This window comes from Grus americana, chromosome 16 (assembly GCF_028858705.1).
Source record: "Grus americana isolate bGruAme1 chromosome 16, bGruAme1.mat, whole genome shotgun sequence".
Lineage (NCBI taxonomy): Eukaryota > Metazoa > Chordata > Aves > Gruiformes > Gruidae > Grus > Grus americana.
The window spans coordinates 8632040-8652382 of NC_072867.1; the positions used below are offsets into that span (position 1 = coordinate 8632040).

At 41.0% G+C, this 20343-nt stretch overlaps 1 protein-coding gene across 14 annotated transcripts in view; it reads right to left on the minus strand.

Moving 5' to 3' along the window:
* Positions 1-3605: 3605 nt before the first annotated feature.
* Positions 3606-20343, minus strand: part of ARVCF (ARVCF delta catenin family member) — a 287124-nt gene continuing 270386 nt past the window's right edge. For 11 of the 14 annotated variants that reach the window (XM_054844462.1, XM_054844463.1, XM_054844465.1 and 8 more), the window contains 6 exons: positions 20214-20325; positions 19507-19597; positions 18221-18274; positions 12517-12608; positions 10348-10461; positions 3606-8930 (listed from right to left, as the gene is read on the minus strand). In XM_054844462.1, coding sequence (XP_054700437.1) covers positions 10360-10461; positions 12517-12608; positions 18221-18274; positions 19507-19597; positions 20214-20325 — 451 coding nt within the window. In that variant the 3' untranslated portion in view covers positions 3606-8930; positions 10348-10359. The remainder of the gene's footprint in view (positions 8931-10347; positions 10462-12516; positions 12609-18220; positions 18275-19506; positions 19598-20213; positions 20326-20343) is intronic. The other 3 variants (XM_054844466.1, XM_054844474.1, XM_054844472.1) reach the window with 1 other exon arrangement.

Genomic DNA, 20343 nt, shown 5'->3' on the forward strand with positions numbered 1-20343 from the left:
ATCCAATAACGAGCATAGCAGAGAATTGCCCACTAAAAGAAAACTATAACAGTTTAGAAATGGACCAAGCAAACCATGGTGACCCAGCCAGCTTGTAATGAGTGCGTTTCACAGGGATATGAGAAGGCAACATCATCAGAGTTTCTAACAACTTAAACTCTGTCACATTGAAAAAGACACGAGATTTACCATACTGGGTTAGATTACGCAGAAGCAGCCTCTTGTGACTCCGTTGTGCTGTTGTGCATAGGAGCAGACCCTGAGTTCTAACACTTCCATCTCATACTGTGAATAAGTCAATGATTTATTCTGTAAGCTTCCTTAGCAGCACATCCTTTTGGTATTCAGGCTCAACTCAAAGTCACTGGGCCAAAGTCCTTCAGGTGATTCCAAGCAATTTTTGCAACATTTACAAAAGAAAATAATCTTCAAGCCAATTTACTAGCATACACAAATTTCTAGAGCACACTGAAAAATCTGGATACATACAGTTAACCACAATTTTTTTCTGTACATCTAAGGTCATAACTCCAAAGAATCCTCTTTTGCTTCTGGCTTTAAACACCTTTGCACCTATAGAGACACTCCTACCATAGCAGGGCACTTAATGCGTATTGATAAACAACCCAAAATCTCAGATACATGCTGAAGGATGCATAAGAGTAAACAGGTAGACTGTTCTGCACTTTGCAAGAGAAGATCAGAAAAATACATTCCTACTGCTAGTTAACAGCCAAAATTACTGTCTGAAAGACTGTCAAGAAAATTAGGGAAGGAGGGAACCTGTAGAGTTAGCATGGATATTTCAAAAGATGCATTAGTGAATAATACATGTGTAATATATGTGCAAATATAACAGCCACCTTTTAGTATAAAAACAGTATTTTAATTCATTAGACAGGATCTCCCACACAGCAGACTGTAAAAATAAACACAGTGTATGTATCATCAGATTATTTACAGAATTTCATATGCAAGAAATTTTTTTCCACTTGACCACACTTCTGAAATGCTCTTAATTATTGGTGGCAAGGGATGAAAAGGAAAAAAGCCTGACTCTGTCTGCATGACTGACAATTAGAAAAAAGGCTTTTGGTCAGTTGAGCAAATATGATCTGGAGTTGCTTACACATAAATGTGAAACCTCCCAGGGAGATGAATTACTTTTCAAAATAAAGTCACGCTTTGAATTCTGGGAGAAAGCAAAAGGTAGACAATAGATCTTCTCATTCAAATATATTCTAAAAACCTACTGAGTGTTACTGCAACATCGGCCTATTGCAATTAGAAGACACAACCTATTCCTGCACCAAACAGGTATGGAACTATGCATCTGGAAGCATGTGTTTAAAGACCGCCCACTGAGAGCATACCACTGATAGACAGCTCCCAATGGAAAGAACTCCCCTAAAACAACACACAGCTTTCAGCCAGTTGTGACAACTCATGTCACAAATGGCTGAGCCCATCAAATACTGCTAATTGAGATCTATTCTCCAAATGACAGCTACTCTCTACCTTGTCTTACTGATTCAGACGACACCTAAAAGTAAGGTCTGGTTTCTGCCAGAGCCTCTGTTACCTCAAAGGGACATGACGTTTGTCTTTCAAAATATTGAACTGATTCTTTAAATCAGTGTACAAGAGAGCAGAAGGATTTATGAGGAAGTCAAACCCAGCACTAGTCCCTTTTGCTTCCTAATTTAATATCAAATTGAGCATAACTGCATCCACGTAGCAATCCTTATGGCAGAAATTAATCAGAGCATCACAGCAGTTTGTATAGGATTCGTGCTTCATCCCATTGCTACGAGGAAGTGAAAAGCACCCCTCCGAAGAATTTTGAGCAACGAGTCAAGCATTAGATGCAGTGAAGAGAACATACAGAAACCTCTCCAAGGGTAGCAATGAAGAGACCACTGAGATCCCAACTCTCCCACCACAGGTCAGTGATGTGCGCTTATTTGGTTGAGTAGTCAATCAGTTAGGAAGCAATTGTAAGGTTATCTTAGGAATAACAGCTAGATAAGTTTGCTGTGCATGCACATTAAATGTACTAAAAGAGTTTTTTCCCTACAACTCAGTTAATGGTTCCATTATAAAACAACTTCCCATTGTAAAAAAATCCCCTCTGTCAGCTCGTACCAGAATGAGATTCTGCCATTGCTGTGCTTCAGTTGTACAGAGACCTGGGGAAGAGATCCATAAGTCCAGAATATTCCCCCAAGAAACTGCTGAAACCTGAAACAAATGAGGGCTGTGATATTTCTTGCCTGTTGTTATCAGGTTAACCTTTCACCTGCAGGACTCGTTGCTTTCATTTACCCAACCTGTGATAAGCTGGAAATGAAATCACTTTGACAGCTATAAAAGGTCAGTTGTAGAAACAAGGTATTTGTTTTAGCTCAGTACCTTACCTACAGCATCTGCTATTCGTTGCCATACTAGTGCATCCACAAAGAAAAAATCAGATTTCCCGCTGCAGCGGAACACCGATGATACCTAGAAGCAAGGTGCCAAGCCCAGGAGCCCATATCTTACCACAGCACTTGTGAAACTATTCTCCACCTGCAAGAACAAAATCCCGAGATGATTTTACATAACTCCTGGGGATGCATTCAGGACATCTGGAATAAGGAGGGAAGGCAAGCTGAAGATGACCTTCCAAGTACTGTTTGCAAGCATTTGCAAGTAAATGGAACCTTATAGTGCTGTGAATGATACAATCAGGAATTACCATATGGCAAACTGTTACTGGCAATGATTCATCAACCTTTCACTCATAGAAAACCTGACCTCCACTCTATCTGTAAGACCTTGCAGAACATTTATGTCAAGATTTACTGGGTTTTGTCATGCTTCATGAAGGTACAGCAGTAAGTACGATGTTTTTAGGAACATCAGTCTCCCTAGTGATCTTATGAACATGCCAGGGAGAGGCAGTCCTTGAGAATTAAGATCTGTCAGTAACTGGCTATTACTTGAAATACATGGTTGACTTTTCAGTATCAGGATTCTTCTTCCCCACACAGCAACAAATGTGAATTATTTGGTGCATTCCCAAAATTACAGTTTCTCATGTCAACCAAACCTCATACATTGCTACAATAAACATCAAGATTTTGTTATTCTTACACACTTATAAATGTAAGAATACTTGCACACATTTCAGAAATGTGAAATTTTTGTAAAGTTACATGGATTTTATGACTAAATTGGGAAAAGTTAGCAATTTCCAAAAATGGAAAAGCCATCAGCAAGTTAGGCTTGTGGTCCCAAATGTGCAGGCCTTTGAACAGTATCACAGCTGTCTTTCCCACAGAAATACACTTGTATATTAAAAAGGAAAAAACCCTCACGATCTACAGTCCATGGTCCTTACAGGACTTCATGCTACAACTCCAGCATATGGCAATGAATCAAAAATTTTACGCTATACTAGTTTAAAGGATTTTCCAATTGCCATCATTACTACTGACCTCTTACTAACGAGTGCTGACCTGAGCTAGGGTTGAATAATCCCCTGCCACAGAAGACTGCTGTTGCAAAGCCAAAGAATATTTGAGATACCTCACGTAACAAAAAGATAACCAATGGCACATGTATTCTTTCCAGGCATGGTTTATTGAAAACACACCAAATTGTTATCCTACATACCTGGTTTCTAACAAGCATTCTACTTGTCTGCATTATGGAAATATCCTATAATAATAATACATTCTGTCACGGTAACATTTGTTCTATGAAAAGCATAATCCACCTCTTTTTTTTCCTCTCCATACTTGTAAAATCAAACCATTCTAAGTGTTTCAGTTTATAGTACAGTGTAAATACAATGCAAAATCCCACCAGTCTAAACTACAGAGAGAATGTTGAGCAGTATTACAGAAAACACATTGTTGATTTTTTTTATTCTACCATGAAAATTTTAAGGCACATGATAGTTACAAACACATTAGCTACTAATTACCAGTAAGCTTCTTAGTCTAGTTACTTTGTTTTTCTGAACAATAAAAACCAGATTGGCAGGTCTTGTAGTATCTGCACTATCTTCTTCCTCACCTTGGACTTCAGAACATCCTACCCTGATGTAAAACTTAAGACAGAAAAAAAAGGTTCTTAACACCTTCCCCTTAAATGCACTAGATTAGTTACTGTACCAATAAATCAGAGAATTTCTCTGTCGAAGATAAGGAAACACCAGATTTTAGGGGCATCAAAAGCCCCCATCAAATCAGAAATTTTGCGAGAAACTATGCCTATATAAACACCTTTGAAAACTGTGAGAGCACGACTCCATCCCAACAGCACAAAAATGCCGGCTAAGTTATTGGCACACCACAGTTTTCACTGAGTGGGCAGCTGGACAGCAGAAGAGGCTACCACCACTCTAATGTGCCCATCTGGCTTCTGAAGCTCTGCTTACTCAAAGGATTTAGGATGTGCGCCTCTCACAGGTAGCTGAGCCTATATGCTCAGCTTTAAGGCAAGTAACAGAAGGTAACTCACTGCCTTCAATCTCATGGAACCTACTCTAGGAGTCAAAACTGCTTTGCCCAGCATAAGCCTGGCCTGCTAGAAAGCATCACTGAAAACTACTCCTTAGAGCTAGCAAGAACTTACTCATCTGCTGTAACTAACATGCCACCCTCTGCTTTCTTGATGTGTCACTTCAGCAAGTCAGTCGCTTTTGTGATGTCTGTGCAACAGAGACAAGATTTGCTTTCCTCATACAGACACATTCAGAATTGGCATGTCTGTGTGCACAAGAGTAGAACTAGCATAGGCAGGTGTTTTGCCCAGAAGACACTGAAGATCAGGACCTATGGCTGCCTAAGCTGTTCTCTGGGGAGCATTTCAGGCTGGCAACACATTCTTGAGTTGTCAAGTTACACCTATGGCTATACTGCTACTTAACTCCAAGACAGAAACAAAATGTCCTAAAGCCTTGCCTTTCCACTCTCCTCCTCAGATTCTGCAGACAGACTGACCAACCTGGAAAGCTGTACACAAGTACAATTGCTTACACACTCAAGAGCCAAACTTGATGCTTCTCCAGGGGAGTCTTGACACACAATAGTTGGTTTTTGTAGGTTTTTTTTAAAAAAAAACCTCTGCAGCTTAGTGAAGATGCTTGGGAGATGTGCAAGCTACCTCCCTGGGAAGAAAGTTCTACAGTATTACTTGCCATCTGAAGTCTCCCTCTCCCCTGCATTATCTCAGCCCTTGCTGGGCCAACAAATTTCCTCCTCCTCTTTAGCAGGAGTCTTGCAACACCATCATTTCTTTCCACAACCATCTCTCCCACTACAAATTCTGCAGGTAGAGATCTCTTCTACCCCAGCCCTTTGCAGGCAGATTCCCTCCAGTTTTCACAGTGGAGCCAACAGGAAAAGAGGAGGTCACATACCTGAGCCCCAAAAAAGCACTGCCTGCCTTTTAGCAGGAGACTCTAGACCCTACTGCAGCTTTAGTCACACACACTGCCGCTTTCCCTTCTTTACATACAGTCCCTGCTGCCAAAAGACAACAATTTCGGGTTCTTTCACCCACATCCCAGAACAGCTCAAACAGCTAGTCACACTTGCGCCAACAAGGGGAGAGGTAAGGGCAGGTATGGGCACACATCCCACCAGTGCTTGCCATGAGTGAGCTTGTGGCCATAGATAAAAAGGACATTAAATCACTAGACCTGGTTCAAAGTATCTTGCTTTGGACTTCAGCTGGTGGGCTGATAATATGAGTCTCACATGCAAGTCATGCCACAATCCATTTTACTTCCTCAATATCCAAACAACAGTTTGGTGAGAAGAAAAAAACCACAGTAACGTAAATGATGGGTTATTGCTACATACTTGGGAATTTGTCGTTATTGTAAGGCATGGGAAGGGCAGGGGTAAGACACGTGATTCCCAGGGGAAGTCTTGGCCCATGGACTCGGTATTTGACTTCTTGATATACCATCCTTTGCTTTTCTGTAGCAATAAACCACGTTGTCTGCTCACAACTATGCTGGTGGCCACGAACACTTACCCCTAGGAAAACGAACAGTTTGCTACAATGACCCTGGGCAGCCAATGCCATCCAACTTGACAAAAGGTTTGCTTATCACAGGATGCAGTTTAAATATGAAAAGGACTTTTGGGGAAAAGTGGGATAGGGTCTGAATTTGCTTCTCAAATACTCCCCAGTGTTGTTAGCCCACTAATGACAGAGACCAAAGTACATTCCAATCCAGATTTTGAGTGTCCCTGTAGTGCCCCACTGAGAGCCATGGGCTGTCTGGGATAGGAGGTCATGGACATAATTGGCCTCTAGTCACTTCCCCTTTCCTGCCGTTTTCTCTGTTAACCTCTTGCTGGCTTTGAAATATCTGTACAATAACTAAATCACAAAGTCTTAGCAGAGACTCCTTTCAACAGTCAGGTCTTTATTTTAAGTGAACTTTTGCTCAGACTCCTTTGGTAAATATATGGTTTGAAGTAGATCAGGGACAGACTGACAGCACGGCCCTTCTCTTACACTGCTCTAATCAGCTACAAGCAGGTTCCATTGCTAATTACTGAACATTTTTAAAAAAATCCTTTCATATACAAAAAGAATACACCAAGTACATAACCAAAAGTGATATAAAACTCTTCTGTGTAGCTTGGTTAAAAGGGTCTCCGCATATTGGCAGAACAAGTATGAAAAGAGCACCATTGATATAATATACAGTCAGACTATGTATCTGGTTTCATTGCCACACTTTATGTCTACACATTGAGAGACACTGCCCCGACACAAATGCAGATAATCACAGATGTATCTCTTTGCTTCCCTTGATCCGCTGAGCATCTTTGGCCCAATAGGACTCTCATGCAAGTGAAAAAACAAATCTTTGCTATCTTAATTTGCTTCAAGCAACTTCACCTTCCCCAGGAACCAGAAGTGACCACTGCAATGTATGTGGAAGATGAGGGTCAAAAAGGGAGGGTGCGAAGGAGCACATGTATCATCCAAATCACTGACAGCTTCTGGCATCAGTCTTTTTCCCTGAATCAACAAATGCTTCCCTCTCCTGCAAACTACTTTACATGGTTTTGTTAACCTATCCTCTGCACAACAATATATATATATAGATATATAGATTTTTTTATTTATTTATATATATGTATTCATGTCAAATTTTTAATATACTCAAGAAGATACAAAGCTCTTGGTACTTGCCTTTTTTTTTTTAAAGTTTTAAAATTTTTTTTACAAAAAATGTAGATGTTTGCTATTACAGTAATATTTTGGGGGAGGTGAGGCTGTTGGATATTTCTCCTTTTTAATTACCAAGGAAACAGCAGGCACTGAAAACCGCAAATGATGTTTGCTAGATTCAAAAATGTGCTTTCCAGTCACACCGTTTTTAGGAGCTTGTTTAAAACTAAATATAGCAATCAAAGAACAGTGGCAACCAAATAAAATCAGCAAAAGTCCTCTGATGCTACTAGTGAGACATTTGCTTCCTATTCTCATCTGCTGCCCTCCCTTGACCAATGCCTGGAGAAAATCAGTGATCTGAAGTAATTTTGTTTACGGCATTTCCAGATACCATATATGCAGAGTATGTTCTCGTAAGGTAAAAATTCCCCCTTACACAAAACAGGCCTTGGCATCTTGGAGGAGAACTGTTGCGCATGGGTGATTTTCACACCAACTGAAATATGTAATCTCAAAACAAAACCAAAGGAACACAGAAGTCATAATGATGATTTTGAAAAGGCCAAACCAGTTCCCTTTGTGGCATTTTTCATCAGGATCTATAGCCCAAAGCAAACATGGATCCAACAATGATAAATTTACCATCAAATACAATTGACAGACCCATCTAAAATTTATAGCATGTTCAAAATAAGACATCCTACAAAAAAGTTCCTATTTTCTTCCAATGTGTTAACAGCTATGGCAAAAGAAATTGTTAATCATCATCAATGCAACACTGGTACATTTAAAATGTAAAAAGCTCCTTATTGCAATCTTTGAGAACAAGAAAATAAAAAGTCAGCCAACTCCATTTCTCAGCATACGATTTCTGAACCAGGGACACTGAAACCTTTGATAAACTGCTTTTCAATATGTGGAAATAAAAACAGAGCCATTACAGAATTCAAAAGGCAGTATTGTACACCAGATTATAATGATAATATAGCACTGTGATTGATATAGCTTACTCTAAAAGCAGATTATACAGCTTGCATCAATTTTGTCATCCACTCTCCAGTTCATTTGACCAGCATTTAATAGTTTTTGTTCTGCATTTTCTCCCTTCACTGAAATCCAATAAACCCACTCAACATTCTTGCACTTTCTGTGGAAATAATAATAAAAACCTAAACATTTTTCAAAAAGCCTTTAAAAATGTTAGATTCATGGTTCAAAAGAAATCCTCCAAAACAAAAAACAAAACAATGAGCTCCAAACCAGAAAAGTGCTATTATCTTCATGGCTACACCTACGATATTATTTTGAATATTCTGCAGTTTCTCTTTCACTTGTGAAGCTGTCGTCTTTGCTGCCACATGACCTTCACTTCTCATACTTGGCACCATCCACACATAAGAGTCACTTAAGAACGCAGCCAGCTAGATTGAAGCTTGAGTTCTCTTTTCTTGCTTGCTTTGTTCTTGCAGGAGTGGGAGGGAGGGGGAGGTGGTGGCTATTTCTGGTGGGAATGTAACGGAGTTAAAAAGCAAATTGTCTCACTGTAAGGCATGGTGCTCCGGGGTTGGCAATGGCAGTCAGTTGTGTTTTCTCCCCACATCCTCCTAGAATCTGCAGCCTAGTCAGTGATGCAGTGCCCTCCAAATCTGAATGGCAGTGGTGACTGATGAGATCCTCTGTGTCAATTCAATGTTTGTTTCTCCCCCTCAATTAAAAAAAAATGTGGTTGGACTCTAGCCCTGCAAAATAAAGTCAAAACTGATTAATACCAGCAAGTAACAGGATCATGGTGATCTCCATCACCCAGTGGAAAGACAGTGACTGGAAATGACAGCCTATCCCCAATATATGGGTTCCTTGAAGGGTATGACTGGGAGAAAATGAGCACAGACTTAATTTTTCAAAGTCTCTACCTCATCTGTAAGCCTTCATTGCTCAGAGGAAGAGTGCAGGAGCGAAGCCCATGGGCACTACACATATACATTTATCCCTGCCCTTTGGCTGAGCCAACAAGGCTGACGGCACAGCGCTGACCAGCTGCAGGAAGCCAGCGGTGCCAAGGCCTGCTCTGTGGCTACACAAGGGTGTCTGGCAGTGTTGAAAGACTGCTCTGGGCAGATGCTTCCAACCCAGGAACAGAAACATATACTTAGCACTTATAGTAGATTTGTAGATGAAGAGGGGAAAAAAAAAATTCCACCACCACCATCCAAAAACATCCAGGAGTTTACTCTCCCACTAATGCAAGTGATTTCCATGTAGAATTATGGGGGTGGATGATGCTCCATGTTTTGGAATTTGGGCCTTTAAAGGCCCATTTTCCACTCTGATGGGAAAGTTGCCCACTGCCTTCACAACAGTCACTAAGACTTTCCTTTAGTCATAGCCAGGAGCGCAAAACCTGCTGTTCCAAATGTAGCGTCACATCTGATGGAGTGCCACAAGGTATAACCATGGTAGAGGGCTGTCTAGCAAGACAGCAGGAGACAGATTAGCAGTAGCGAGAGCGAAGAAAGGCCAGTAACATGACTGAGGAACCTGGCACATGGTGAAGGCAGAGAACTAGAAAACGACAAAGACTCTTTCTTTAGTGACACAAAAAAAAAAAAAAAGGAATTGAGAAGTGGGAGTTGTGGGTTTACACAATGTTTATTGTGTAATCAAAATCATCTCTCCTTGCAAAGTAACTTGTGGACAGCCAGCAGCTTTCCTGCAGATGGGCAGGACTGTGTAACTCATGGGAACCTCAGGGGACATCCATAAATAGTCAAGGATATGCCTTTCCTTAAGTCTCAGGCTAATCCTTATAAAGACCATAGAGGAGAAAAAAAATGGTTGGAAGCAGGAACACACTATTCAAATTCATTCCCATGGCCTAACAGCAGAAATCTTTCACATTTCAGCCGACAACCAATCATTCACAATATTAATTTTCTGCCTGGTTATTTGACAGGTTATTTTTTAATCAAACAGTGGTGTTTGATTGCATTTAATTAAAGATACACTGAATAATATAAACACCACTTTTTTTCAAATGCATTTTCATTTGCCTGAAAGGACCCAGTTAGCAGTTAGCCTTGAAGAGATTCCACTGCGATACAGATCATGCACGAGACAAGTTAATCACTAGCACCAATTACCATTAAAAGGACCTACCATGCATGCAAATTAGACCCAGGAGTCAACAGGCTGGGGTTTAATGTCACGGGCATCCACCAGATTCACCGAAGCCCTGTTACTCCTGTTAATGTTTTTCCTATTTGTGTCATTCTGCAGCACAGGGTGAGGAGTTAAAGGCAAAACAGAGCGGATTAATCAAACAAAACCACCAAACAAGTCAGCTTAAAGGAGCACAAGGGAAAATTAGTGGTAGAGAAAGAAACAAGATCAGCAAAGGCACAATACTGACAAAAGCATCGCAACAGCCAAAAGGCTGCACTTCCCTGCCATCGTTATTCACAATTCTCAGCCACAGCCATCAAACAGTTCACAAGCCAGAAGACCCCACAGGTATACTTCTGTTTCACAGGATAGGGAGAAGAATGAATAGCAGCTACTCAGCTCTGCCCAACTGAGGGCACGGCAGCGCATACCTTTGAGGTGTACAATAGGCTGAATTCAGGTTACTCCCTCTCCTTAAAACCAAGAGATAGCACAGACTATGGAAGATACAATGTCGAGGTGAAATGTTTTTTGTTTTTCTCATGTAAGCAAAGCAGCTACTCACTGAACTCTGTGTTGTGCTTCACTTCAGACATACACTGGCGTTTGGGCTGCTTGATGTGATTTTGAGGGTTGTATCAGACCACTTTAACAAACACTTGTTATTTTTGCCACTCAAAATTCATTAATTTTCCTGCCTTAGCGTATTTTCCTTAGAAAGACATTTTCTGTCAAGCTCCTATTCATGATTCTTATGCATCCATTCCCACTGCATCCTTGCAAAACTTATTAGAACTGTGATGAGGGAACTAGAAAGTTTATTTTGTTGACACTGGTTCAAGCAGGGCCATCTCTTGCCACATTGGAACAGGCGGGCACACTGCATGACTTCAGTAATCAGCTCAGTTTTATCGGTTCCAAAAACAAATGAAGGAGCACAACCACCTCTACCAAAAAGTCCAACCGGGCAGCCTTCAACAGGGTACAGCTACACCCAGAACTGGCAGATTGAAGAGAGTGATCTGTGCTTAAAAATAGTCCAGCCAGATTGAAGCTATTCTCCAGGGTATACCTTCACAGAAAGGCAGGACACAGCAGGAAAGGCATGACCAGGGAAGTTAATGTAGGCAGACTGATGCAGCAGGACATCTTCCTAATTCATGATCTATGGAAATATTTTTCCTCCAAATCACATTTTTATTTCCCTTGTTCAATAATAGTGCGTTTACCTTTCAATTGACTGAAGTTTAATTGTTTCCACTGAACATGAATCACCTGGATTTTCCAATACTATCAGACACGTGCTGAAGGTTATTAAGGACAGCCTTCTGCAGACTAGCAATAGTGTTTTCTACCACTGACTCTTGTTTCACTGAATCCTCCTCTTCCTCCTTGAAATTACTTCCCCAGGGGAAAACAAAAGCTTGTTTTGAGGCCAGGGAGAACTGATGGCCACAGCATTAAATGACTTTTAAAAAGGTCTACTGAAAAGGCATAGCAATGCAACAGAAATTACACAGAGCCTACTAAGCCACATTTGCACACAACCCACAATACAAAGACCTTTGTGAAGTAAGATTTTTTTTTTCTTTTAAATTATAAAGTTGTATACATTTGTTTTTAGGAGGCACACACATAACTATGCACATCTCTCCCTCCCTCTCCATCTCCTTGGCCCATGCCCATAGTCCGCCATCAGGACTGTGAACGAGTGCTGGGGAAACAAATACTGTTCAGCACAGTGCTCTACACAGTCACACAAGCTTACACCTACTTCTCATGGTGAAAACAATAAAGCACTGTGACAGTTTGAAGTGACTATTCTCAGAACAAAGTCTGAGCACACTTACTTCAGGGCTAGGGAATGGTGCCTGGACGAGGATGACAGAACAAACGCTTTCTATTTTTACAGCCTTGTCCAGTTACAAGAATACAGCAAATGCCTACATTTGCTCCTGCACTGGAAAGCAGCATTTAGTTTTTATTTCTAGTTAGCCAAGTGCTAAGTTACCAAATGGTGTATTTATTTAAAAAAAAAAAAAAAAGCAAGCACGGCCTTTGCAGCCCCCTGGTGAGTTACTGCCCTGTATTTCTTGCTGAGGACACCAGGCTTCCTTTCTTTTAAAGGCACTAAGTAGCATTCAGCAGTAAGAGGAAGCTCACTTTTAAAGGTTCTTTCTCCGAGGCATCCCCTGTGTTATCACTGGTCTTGTATTTGCGCTCTTTGTCCCGGTGATCAATGGTGGAGTACCCATCTGGGGAGAAACAACATGACAGTCAGGCATGAAGCACAAATAAGAGCAAAACCAGAGCTGATGCTAGCAGAATTCTTCAGCAAAGAAACAGGAAAATAAACCATCACAACGCAAAGATGCTGGCAGCCTGCTTTTCACATGTGGTCCAGCTCTGAAATTTCATTTTTACCAGCTTAAAACAGAAAAGCCCTCTTTTTATATCACTGCCAGATGCTGGCACTCATTAGCAAGCAACACTGTTTTCATCCCAGCCTGCTGCAGTTTTTAGCATGCCCAAGGAAAGCAGCAAGTTGTCAACACGCGCCCTGTGGCTAATGAGCTCCAACTTCAGCCCAAATCTTGCATTCCTTGCTTAGCAGCCTGATTAATTGGCTGTGTTCATTCTCTGAATGCTCTGCAGCATGTTCCCACTCTTCCTGAGCCTGACTACTAGCAGGACATCACAATAATTTGGAAGAGTCCCTTTCAGAGCACTGAGAAAAAGGGCCTGTCGGGTTGGAAGAACCCTGCTGTGCTCAGACTGTCTTTCATTACAAAGTAGCACCTGTCAGTGCTTTCTCCTGACAACTAAGAAACTATATGAAAGCGTGATGAACACCAGGAAGAAAAGTAAGAGGGGGTTTTATAAAGAAATGGCTCTAATTATTTCAGAACTTTTGCTTTGTATCATTGTCAGCCAATGCAAATCACAGAATCATGGAATCATTTAGGTTGGAAAAGATCTTTAAGATGATCGAGTCCAACTGTAAACTTAACACTGCCAACTCCAGCACTAAACCGTGTCCCTAAGCACCACATCTACACTAAATACCTCCAGGGATGGTGACTCAACCAGTTCCTCAGGCAGCCTGTTCCAATGCTTGATAACCCTTTTGGTGAAGAAATTGTTCCTAATATCCAATCTAAACCTCCCCTGGTGCAACTTGAGGCCATTTCCTCTTGTCGTATTGCTTGTTACTTGGGAGAGGAGACTGACCCCCACCTGGCTACAACCTCCTTTCAGGTAGTTGTAGAGAGCGATAAGGTCTCCCCTCAGCCTCCTCTTCTCCAGGCTAAACAACCCCAGTTCCCTCAGCTGCTCCTCATAAGACTTGTTCTCTAGACCCATCACTAGCTTTGTTGCCCTTCTCTGGACACGCTCCAGCACCTCAATGTCCTTCTTGTAGCGAGAGGCCCAAAACTGAACACGGTACTCGGGGTGCGGCCTCACCAGTGCAGAGTCTTAGTTTATTTTCCTGATGTATCAGATTTCCCTCATTATCAATGACAAATAGATCCTCTCCTGCTCTGCTTTGACAGCATTGTAATCTGGAGTAAATGACACTGAAATTTATAGCTCCTTGTAGGCTTTTGTTTTCCCCTATGTAATTGAGGGATCATTAATGTTTTCATGTCCTGACAAACTGGGTTCTTAGAACACCACAAAAAGGTTTTACATAAACTACCAAAATGCTCCTCTCTTGGTTTATTACTTGCCTGCAACAGGTCATTAGAAAAAGTAAGTCATGTTTTTTGTGGGTTCCCATGGCATAAAGAGGCAGTGTTCCCCCACAGGACAAAAGCACACACAGCCAGAGTGACTTGTACCAAACACAGGCATAGACCAGGGCCCTAAACCATATTTATGCTGGCTGCAGCCAGGTTAAGTTTTACAAGAGCTGTAGTTTTCCTATGCATCTTATGAATCAAAGTGCACACAGACCTGCAACAAGCACCTGACGTAGCATATATTTATGACATCACAGATAGTAGTAGGTTATTTAACCGCTGCCTAAAAATAACTAAAGACTTTTTGAGTTATACATGTAGTACACAAATCTTAAAGCATGAAAATAATTGCTACACAGAGCTTTACTTACAATTATTTGTTGGCAATGAAGATGCCTAACATTCTTGGCTATTCCTTTTGAACAAAAAAGAAAAAAAACCCTAAAGCCTACCAGCTGCATCCAGCCACCCAGCCAGCATTTGTGGAGGAACGCATGACCAATAATTCTCTTTCAAATGTCAGGCATGAATATTGCTAGTAAGTCATATCCTAATCTAAAGATTCATCATTCATTTAGGAGTAAATAATGCACACAGGTATGTGTTTAAATGATGGAAACGTGCTGACTCCTCTCCCCGCCCCGCAAAATCAAACTCACAACAACTGAGTGGTAGCTTTTTATAATCTAATATTAATTATACTCACAATGATGTAACAGATCACTTTTCATTTTTGTAGTGCCATCATCACAAACATTTTTTAAATGAATTACCAAGATACAAAGGAAACCTTTAACCTACCCCCAGAAAGCAACAGCTACTAAATGAAGTACGGCAGCTGTGATACTTCCCAGGGAGCAAGGTCAGAAGTAAAGACTGTAATCACAAAAAAAATTAAAAGCACAACAGATCTTTAATATTACTAAAAAATTAAAACCACATGCTTAGTCAGGACAGCAGCAAAAGGAAGAGCAAGCTTTTACACAGTGGCAGTGATCTAACAACAGAGAATGGTCATGAACTTTGTTCTTTGTGTCTGAGTTCCGATATGTTTTGCAACTCATCTTGTCAGCCCACTGTTGTGTGGTCTGCATGCTAACGGTGCTGCACACATCAGCAGTAATGGATTATGTGTTTCTAACAACCAACACTGTGCTATGACTCTGTCAAGATAAGCAGCAGCAAAGATGGGAAGTTCACGATTTGACCTCATAAAATGAGAAATATCTCGAAGGAGGCTGCAACAGAGAAGTATACCTCAGTGCCCTAAGGAACACAGCTCTCCAAAGAAATTAGGAAGTACTGCTTTTCCCATGTGTCAGATTCATTCTAAAAAGTGATCAGAATTAACTCTGTTTCTGTGGCATAAAGGAGACCTACACGGATCTTACTGCTCCATCACACAGCTCTCAACTTATAAAGATCAAACCTCCAGACCCATCAAAAAGGAGGAGGAGGAGAAAGGAAAAGTTATGCCTGAAGATGGGCATGTAGGACAGGGGCATCTGAACTATGTGTCTTTGGTCTGAACAATTCTCAGCTCCCAGATGCTCTTTGACTGAGTGTGGGTTAACCAAGGCACAGACACAGTTTTAGAGAACCCACAAGTTCGGCATACAGCCTTGAGATCACAGTTCTGCTGCTTCTACAGACAGCTCAGGGCCACAGCCACCCTCAGGCAGCACTGTGACAATAAGCATTAATGATCTTCACATGACTCAGTGCAGAGCCACTTGTCTGGAGCTGATAAGGTCTGACAGACCTGAGCTATCTCTGCACTGGGCTGTCTTGTGCATTCCACAGTAACTCACAATACATGTTTTCTTCCACCTCCCAGGACATCCATGCTCTACCCACACCTTCCCATTGCTCCAGCCAACAGGAATCTGACTGGTCTAGTACTGCCAGCTGATGGGGGACGTATCTTTCTGCCTCCCTAGCCACACTGATAGTGAATTAATTTCCTTTATAGAGAAGGATGACCCCCACAGCAATAGCAAACAAGCTGAGATACCAATAGCAATTTCCTTTTTGCAATCTGGAAAAAGAGTCAACATGGGTTAACAGTAAAGGCCCAGGCACCAAGGCAGCTGAACCCTGATAAAAAAAGAGGCAGCAGACAGGCGGTGATGTTCTGGAACGCACAGTCTTGTACGCTGCCGGGGAGCAGGACGACCACTGGGGTGGAAGGACCTGGCTGAATGGATGGGTACCTCTAACACGTGTGTGGCATGGAAACTCACTGAGTTCTGCACTGCCACACTGACATGTTTGAGGCAATTACAGTGCAGTACCAAAGCAGTACAGCAGAAACTATGCAATCTGGAAGCATGTGAATTAAATTAAATGGACAACATAAAGCTGGAGACAGATGAGAATTCTCCGAAAGACAGTTCATGTAAAGTCGGAAGGTCTTAGGGCAAATGAAGTCAGAGAGAGAGGAAGACAAGGGAGAAATCACACAACTGAAACCAGGGCACAGGACTTCCTGCAATATAAAGAAATAAGATAAGCTGGGATGCCAAACAACGTTCTCTGGTACTCTGTCATGCATTTTCTTAGCAAACAAAAGTGAGGTACAGTCTTTCCTGGAGGCTCAACATAGACAGGTGGGGAGTATGTGGGGATACAACCAAACTGCCTACTCGAGGTACAAACCCAGAGAACTGCACATTGATGTTCTGCTCCTTATATCTGCCACTTCATTCCCGAGTGGAAAAAGAACAAAAACTCCAAAATACAATAGTCCACAATGAAGTTAAAATCAGAAAATACAATCTAGAGCAACTCCTCACGTAAGTATGCCCATAAGACAAAAAACATAGGGCATTTGGTACAGCCTGGAGGAAAGAGATGAAGTACTAAGTTGTTATTCCAGTTCCTTGGAATTAAGGATAGTAAATTAGATAAATTAATTTAGTCCCTTCTCAGTTGACCTCTGGAACAGCAAAAAGTTATAGTCATATTGGACTTAAGAAGCACTCATGAGCTGGGGTCAGGAAAACTTACACAGATTTCATCTTCTAATAGTGATAAAAAGATTGGAGAACAGAACGGCCCAGTGAATCTGCCTGATGTTGTACATATGCTGTTAATTTGCATTTAATTTTGTACTCAGAGCTGCACCAGTAACTCCTGAAAGCATAAAGCAACAATTAATATTAAGACTATAAACAGTCAGCACTGCCCATACTGCAGCACCTGCTAGCACACAGCTATCCTGCCAGGCAATCTTCTCTGAAGTTATTTTCTTCCATTGTGAGAACAAATGTTTCAGTGTTCCTCTAGGCAAAATACATATGGACAGTTGATTCATGGCAGGTGGCATCTCATTTTTCTAAGAATACAGAAGGTAATATATACCTGTTATTTTAACTTCTGAACATGCTTGGCTTTCAGCTTCGTGCTAACTTGCTATTTTTTTCAGCTACAATCACAAATAGCAGTATATCAAACTGTTTGATTTGGAGGCATTAATACAGGTATTTAAATAAAGATAACATCAACTGGAAGAAGTAAAGCAAATTCCCAAGAGACCACACAGCACCTTTATCCACCTCTGTAAAGAAAAAAGTACAAGTCTTAAACTACAGAGCTTATCAATCTCAAAGCACTTCATTGACACTAGGTGTTCTCAGTCTATAGGAAAAGCCAGGCCCAGTTAGATGCAGGTAAATGAAAGGTGGAGCCAAGAATATCATACATACTAACTTATTTTTAGTGTTACCTACAGAAAATAAAGACAGAACAGATTTAAACACAAGCATTACATTGAAGTAAATTTTCAACTCTTTTTCCCCTTTGAATGCCCAGACTTCCAGATCTGTAATAGGGAATGCAGCTGCGTCAAGGGCCAGAGACTAGAATGAAAGCTAGGTCAGCACAGCTCCATTATATGCTTAAAGTAGTGGAGAAATCGGTGTGTACACTCTACATGTATTTTAAAAAAAAAAAAAGACAAAAAAAAAGATGACGACCAATCTTTTGTAAGGTAATGTTCTGTTTTTAAATGTCAGATTTATCCATCTGAAAGAATATCTCCTAGAGAAATAGTTGAACTTTCCCATGAGTGACAGTGTGTTCTATTGAAACAGACAGAGGATTTGATCTATGACTGAATTTACCTGGGCCAAGTTCATCCATAGGTATCATATCACGACTCCCAGCCTTCTCATTATCTATAAAACAGAAACATTGAAACGAGTTAAATTTGCTTTTCTCAACACCTGGTATTTTTAAATTAGTCACAGGACCAGAGAGGTCCATAAAGTACTGAATGCTAGGTTTGCAGAGACCATTGTAAAAAAACGCTAGGTTTGCAGAGACCATTGTAAAAAAACTAAAACCACACCCAAACTATTCAACTGTTATCCATTCAGAAAGGGAAGTTTGATTTAAAGTCTCCAGAGAGCACATGCAATCCTAGTATTTTCTGCTCTGGCACTGTAATACAGAACTCCTTCTCTCCAAGTGATAACAGAAACTGCAATTCTGCTTTGGACTACCTACAGCTATTAACAAGCTTCTCTCCAGAATAGAGGAGAAAGAAAATAAGTAAGGGTGCAGCTTCACATGGCACACAGTCTGATCTAGCAGCCTGCTGAGCCAACAGAAAGCTAACCCACAAAGAAAAGTTTACTGTCAGATCAGAGAACTGACCCAAGTCATCCTCTGCATAATTTGCCAGATTTGATCAAAGACAGGGAAGGTCGAAACAGGCAGGACAGCATGGGGCTGTCTTTTCTGCAGTAATCTGCAGTTAAACCAAGTAAAGTGTAACATGGCAAACTCTGCTGCAGGAGACTAAAGATTTCTGAAAAGAAATTTTGACATATGAGCGTTAGAAACTAAAAACAGATTCAGAGATGAATCAATCATAATGAAATTAAAGCTGGAGCTACACCAGCGTTGGTACAGCTGCATCAGGCCTCATGAGAAAGCACAGACAGGTTTAGCCAGCATTTGGATAAACCATCTCCAATGAAAACAACTGCGCAGCAGAGGAAGAAGCAGTGCCGGAACAGGCACATTTATTTAGAAAGGAAAAGACTCCAATACTGAGCAGGGGTAAGGCCAAGCCCACTGCCTGGCTGAAGGCTAGAGTTATTAATATGTAACATTGTCAAACAAGGGTGTTCTCTTTCAAAGTTCCAACTCACGTCTATCCCAAATTCTCCCAGGAGATTTAACTGATTATGTTGCATACAAGTTGAGAAAACATCATCAGTAGTGTACATTTCACAAAGGAAGGAATACTATCCATATCCAGCTAACAGGACTGATCATTTTGGGACTGTGGGGTAAAAATCACCACACAAATAATACCCATCACACCATAACACAGATGTGGCAAATCCAGAATACAAGCAAGCAAAACGCAATAGAAAAAGTGATAAAGAGCAGAACTGACCTTGACTTTTATCCACCAGAGGCAAGGTGCTGTCGTCATAGCCAGACCTGCCAGCAGTACTTTTGGAACCCTTTGGAGTTGCAGAAACAGACTACGAGACAAATAAAAAAAAAAAAATTAAAAAAAAAATCACATAAATATGAAATTGCTACTCAGGGAAGTGGAACAAGAAAAATAAACAAATCAACAGTACGGAGAGAGATTATAGAGTGCTGCTAAGCTCCCCTTCTGTTGATAATATGGCATTGGAATACTTTTTATTTTCATATAGATCTGTTGGTGAGATTTTTTTTCCTGTTATATAAATGGCAGCATTGTTGGTCTGTAAAAGGAGCAAAACCTTTTCACAAGGAAAGATGAGGAGGCTGCATGTGAAGAACAGGTGGCTGCCCTATGTTACAAGATGGAATGTTTCAAATGAGAGACAACTAAGAAAAGACATGCTAATTCTTCCTCCAGTAAAGCACCAGCATTTGGCCTACCTACACGAGGTGGCATACTTCCAGAACCGAAAAAGATACATTTCACACACCACTGAAAAACATACCCAGCAAGTATATGCATGATGCTGCGACTGAATATATTGTGCTATTGCCTAGAACAACGGAACCAAAGCCCACAATCTATCAGACTGTAATATTAGACTAAGTTAGGACATCTTCCACTCAGGCATTTCCATAACTAAATCTAAGACCCAGCCTCTTTACCTGGAAGTGCGATTTGTTCCACCCATCCTTCTGTAGGGCATTTCGTAGCTCTTTATAGCTCCAGATCATCTGAAGAACGTGAGATGCTGCTTTTGTTTCTCTGGGAGACTGACTGATTTGCAAGATAAAA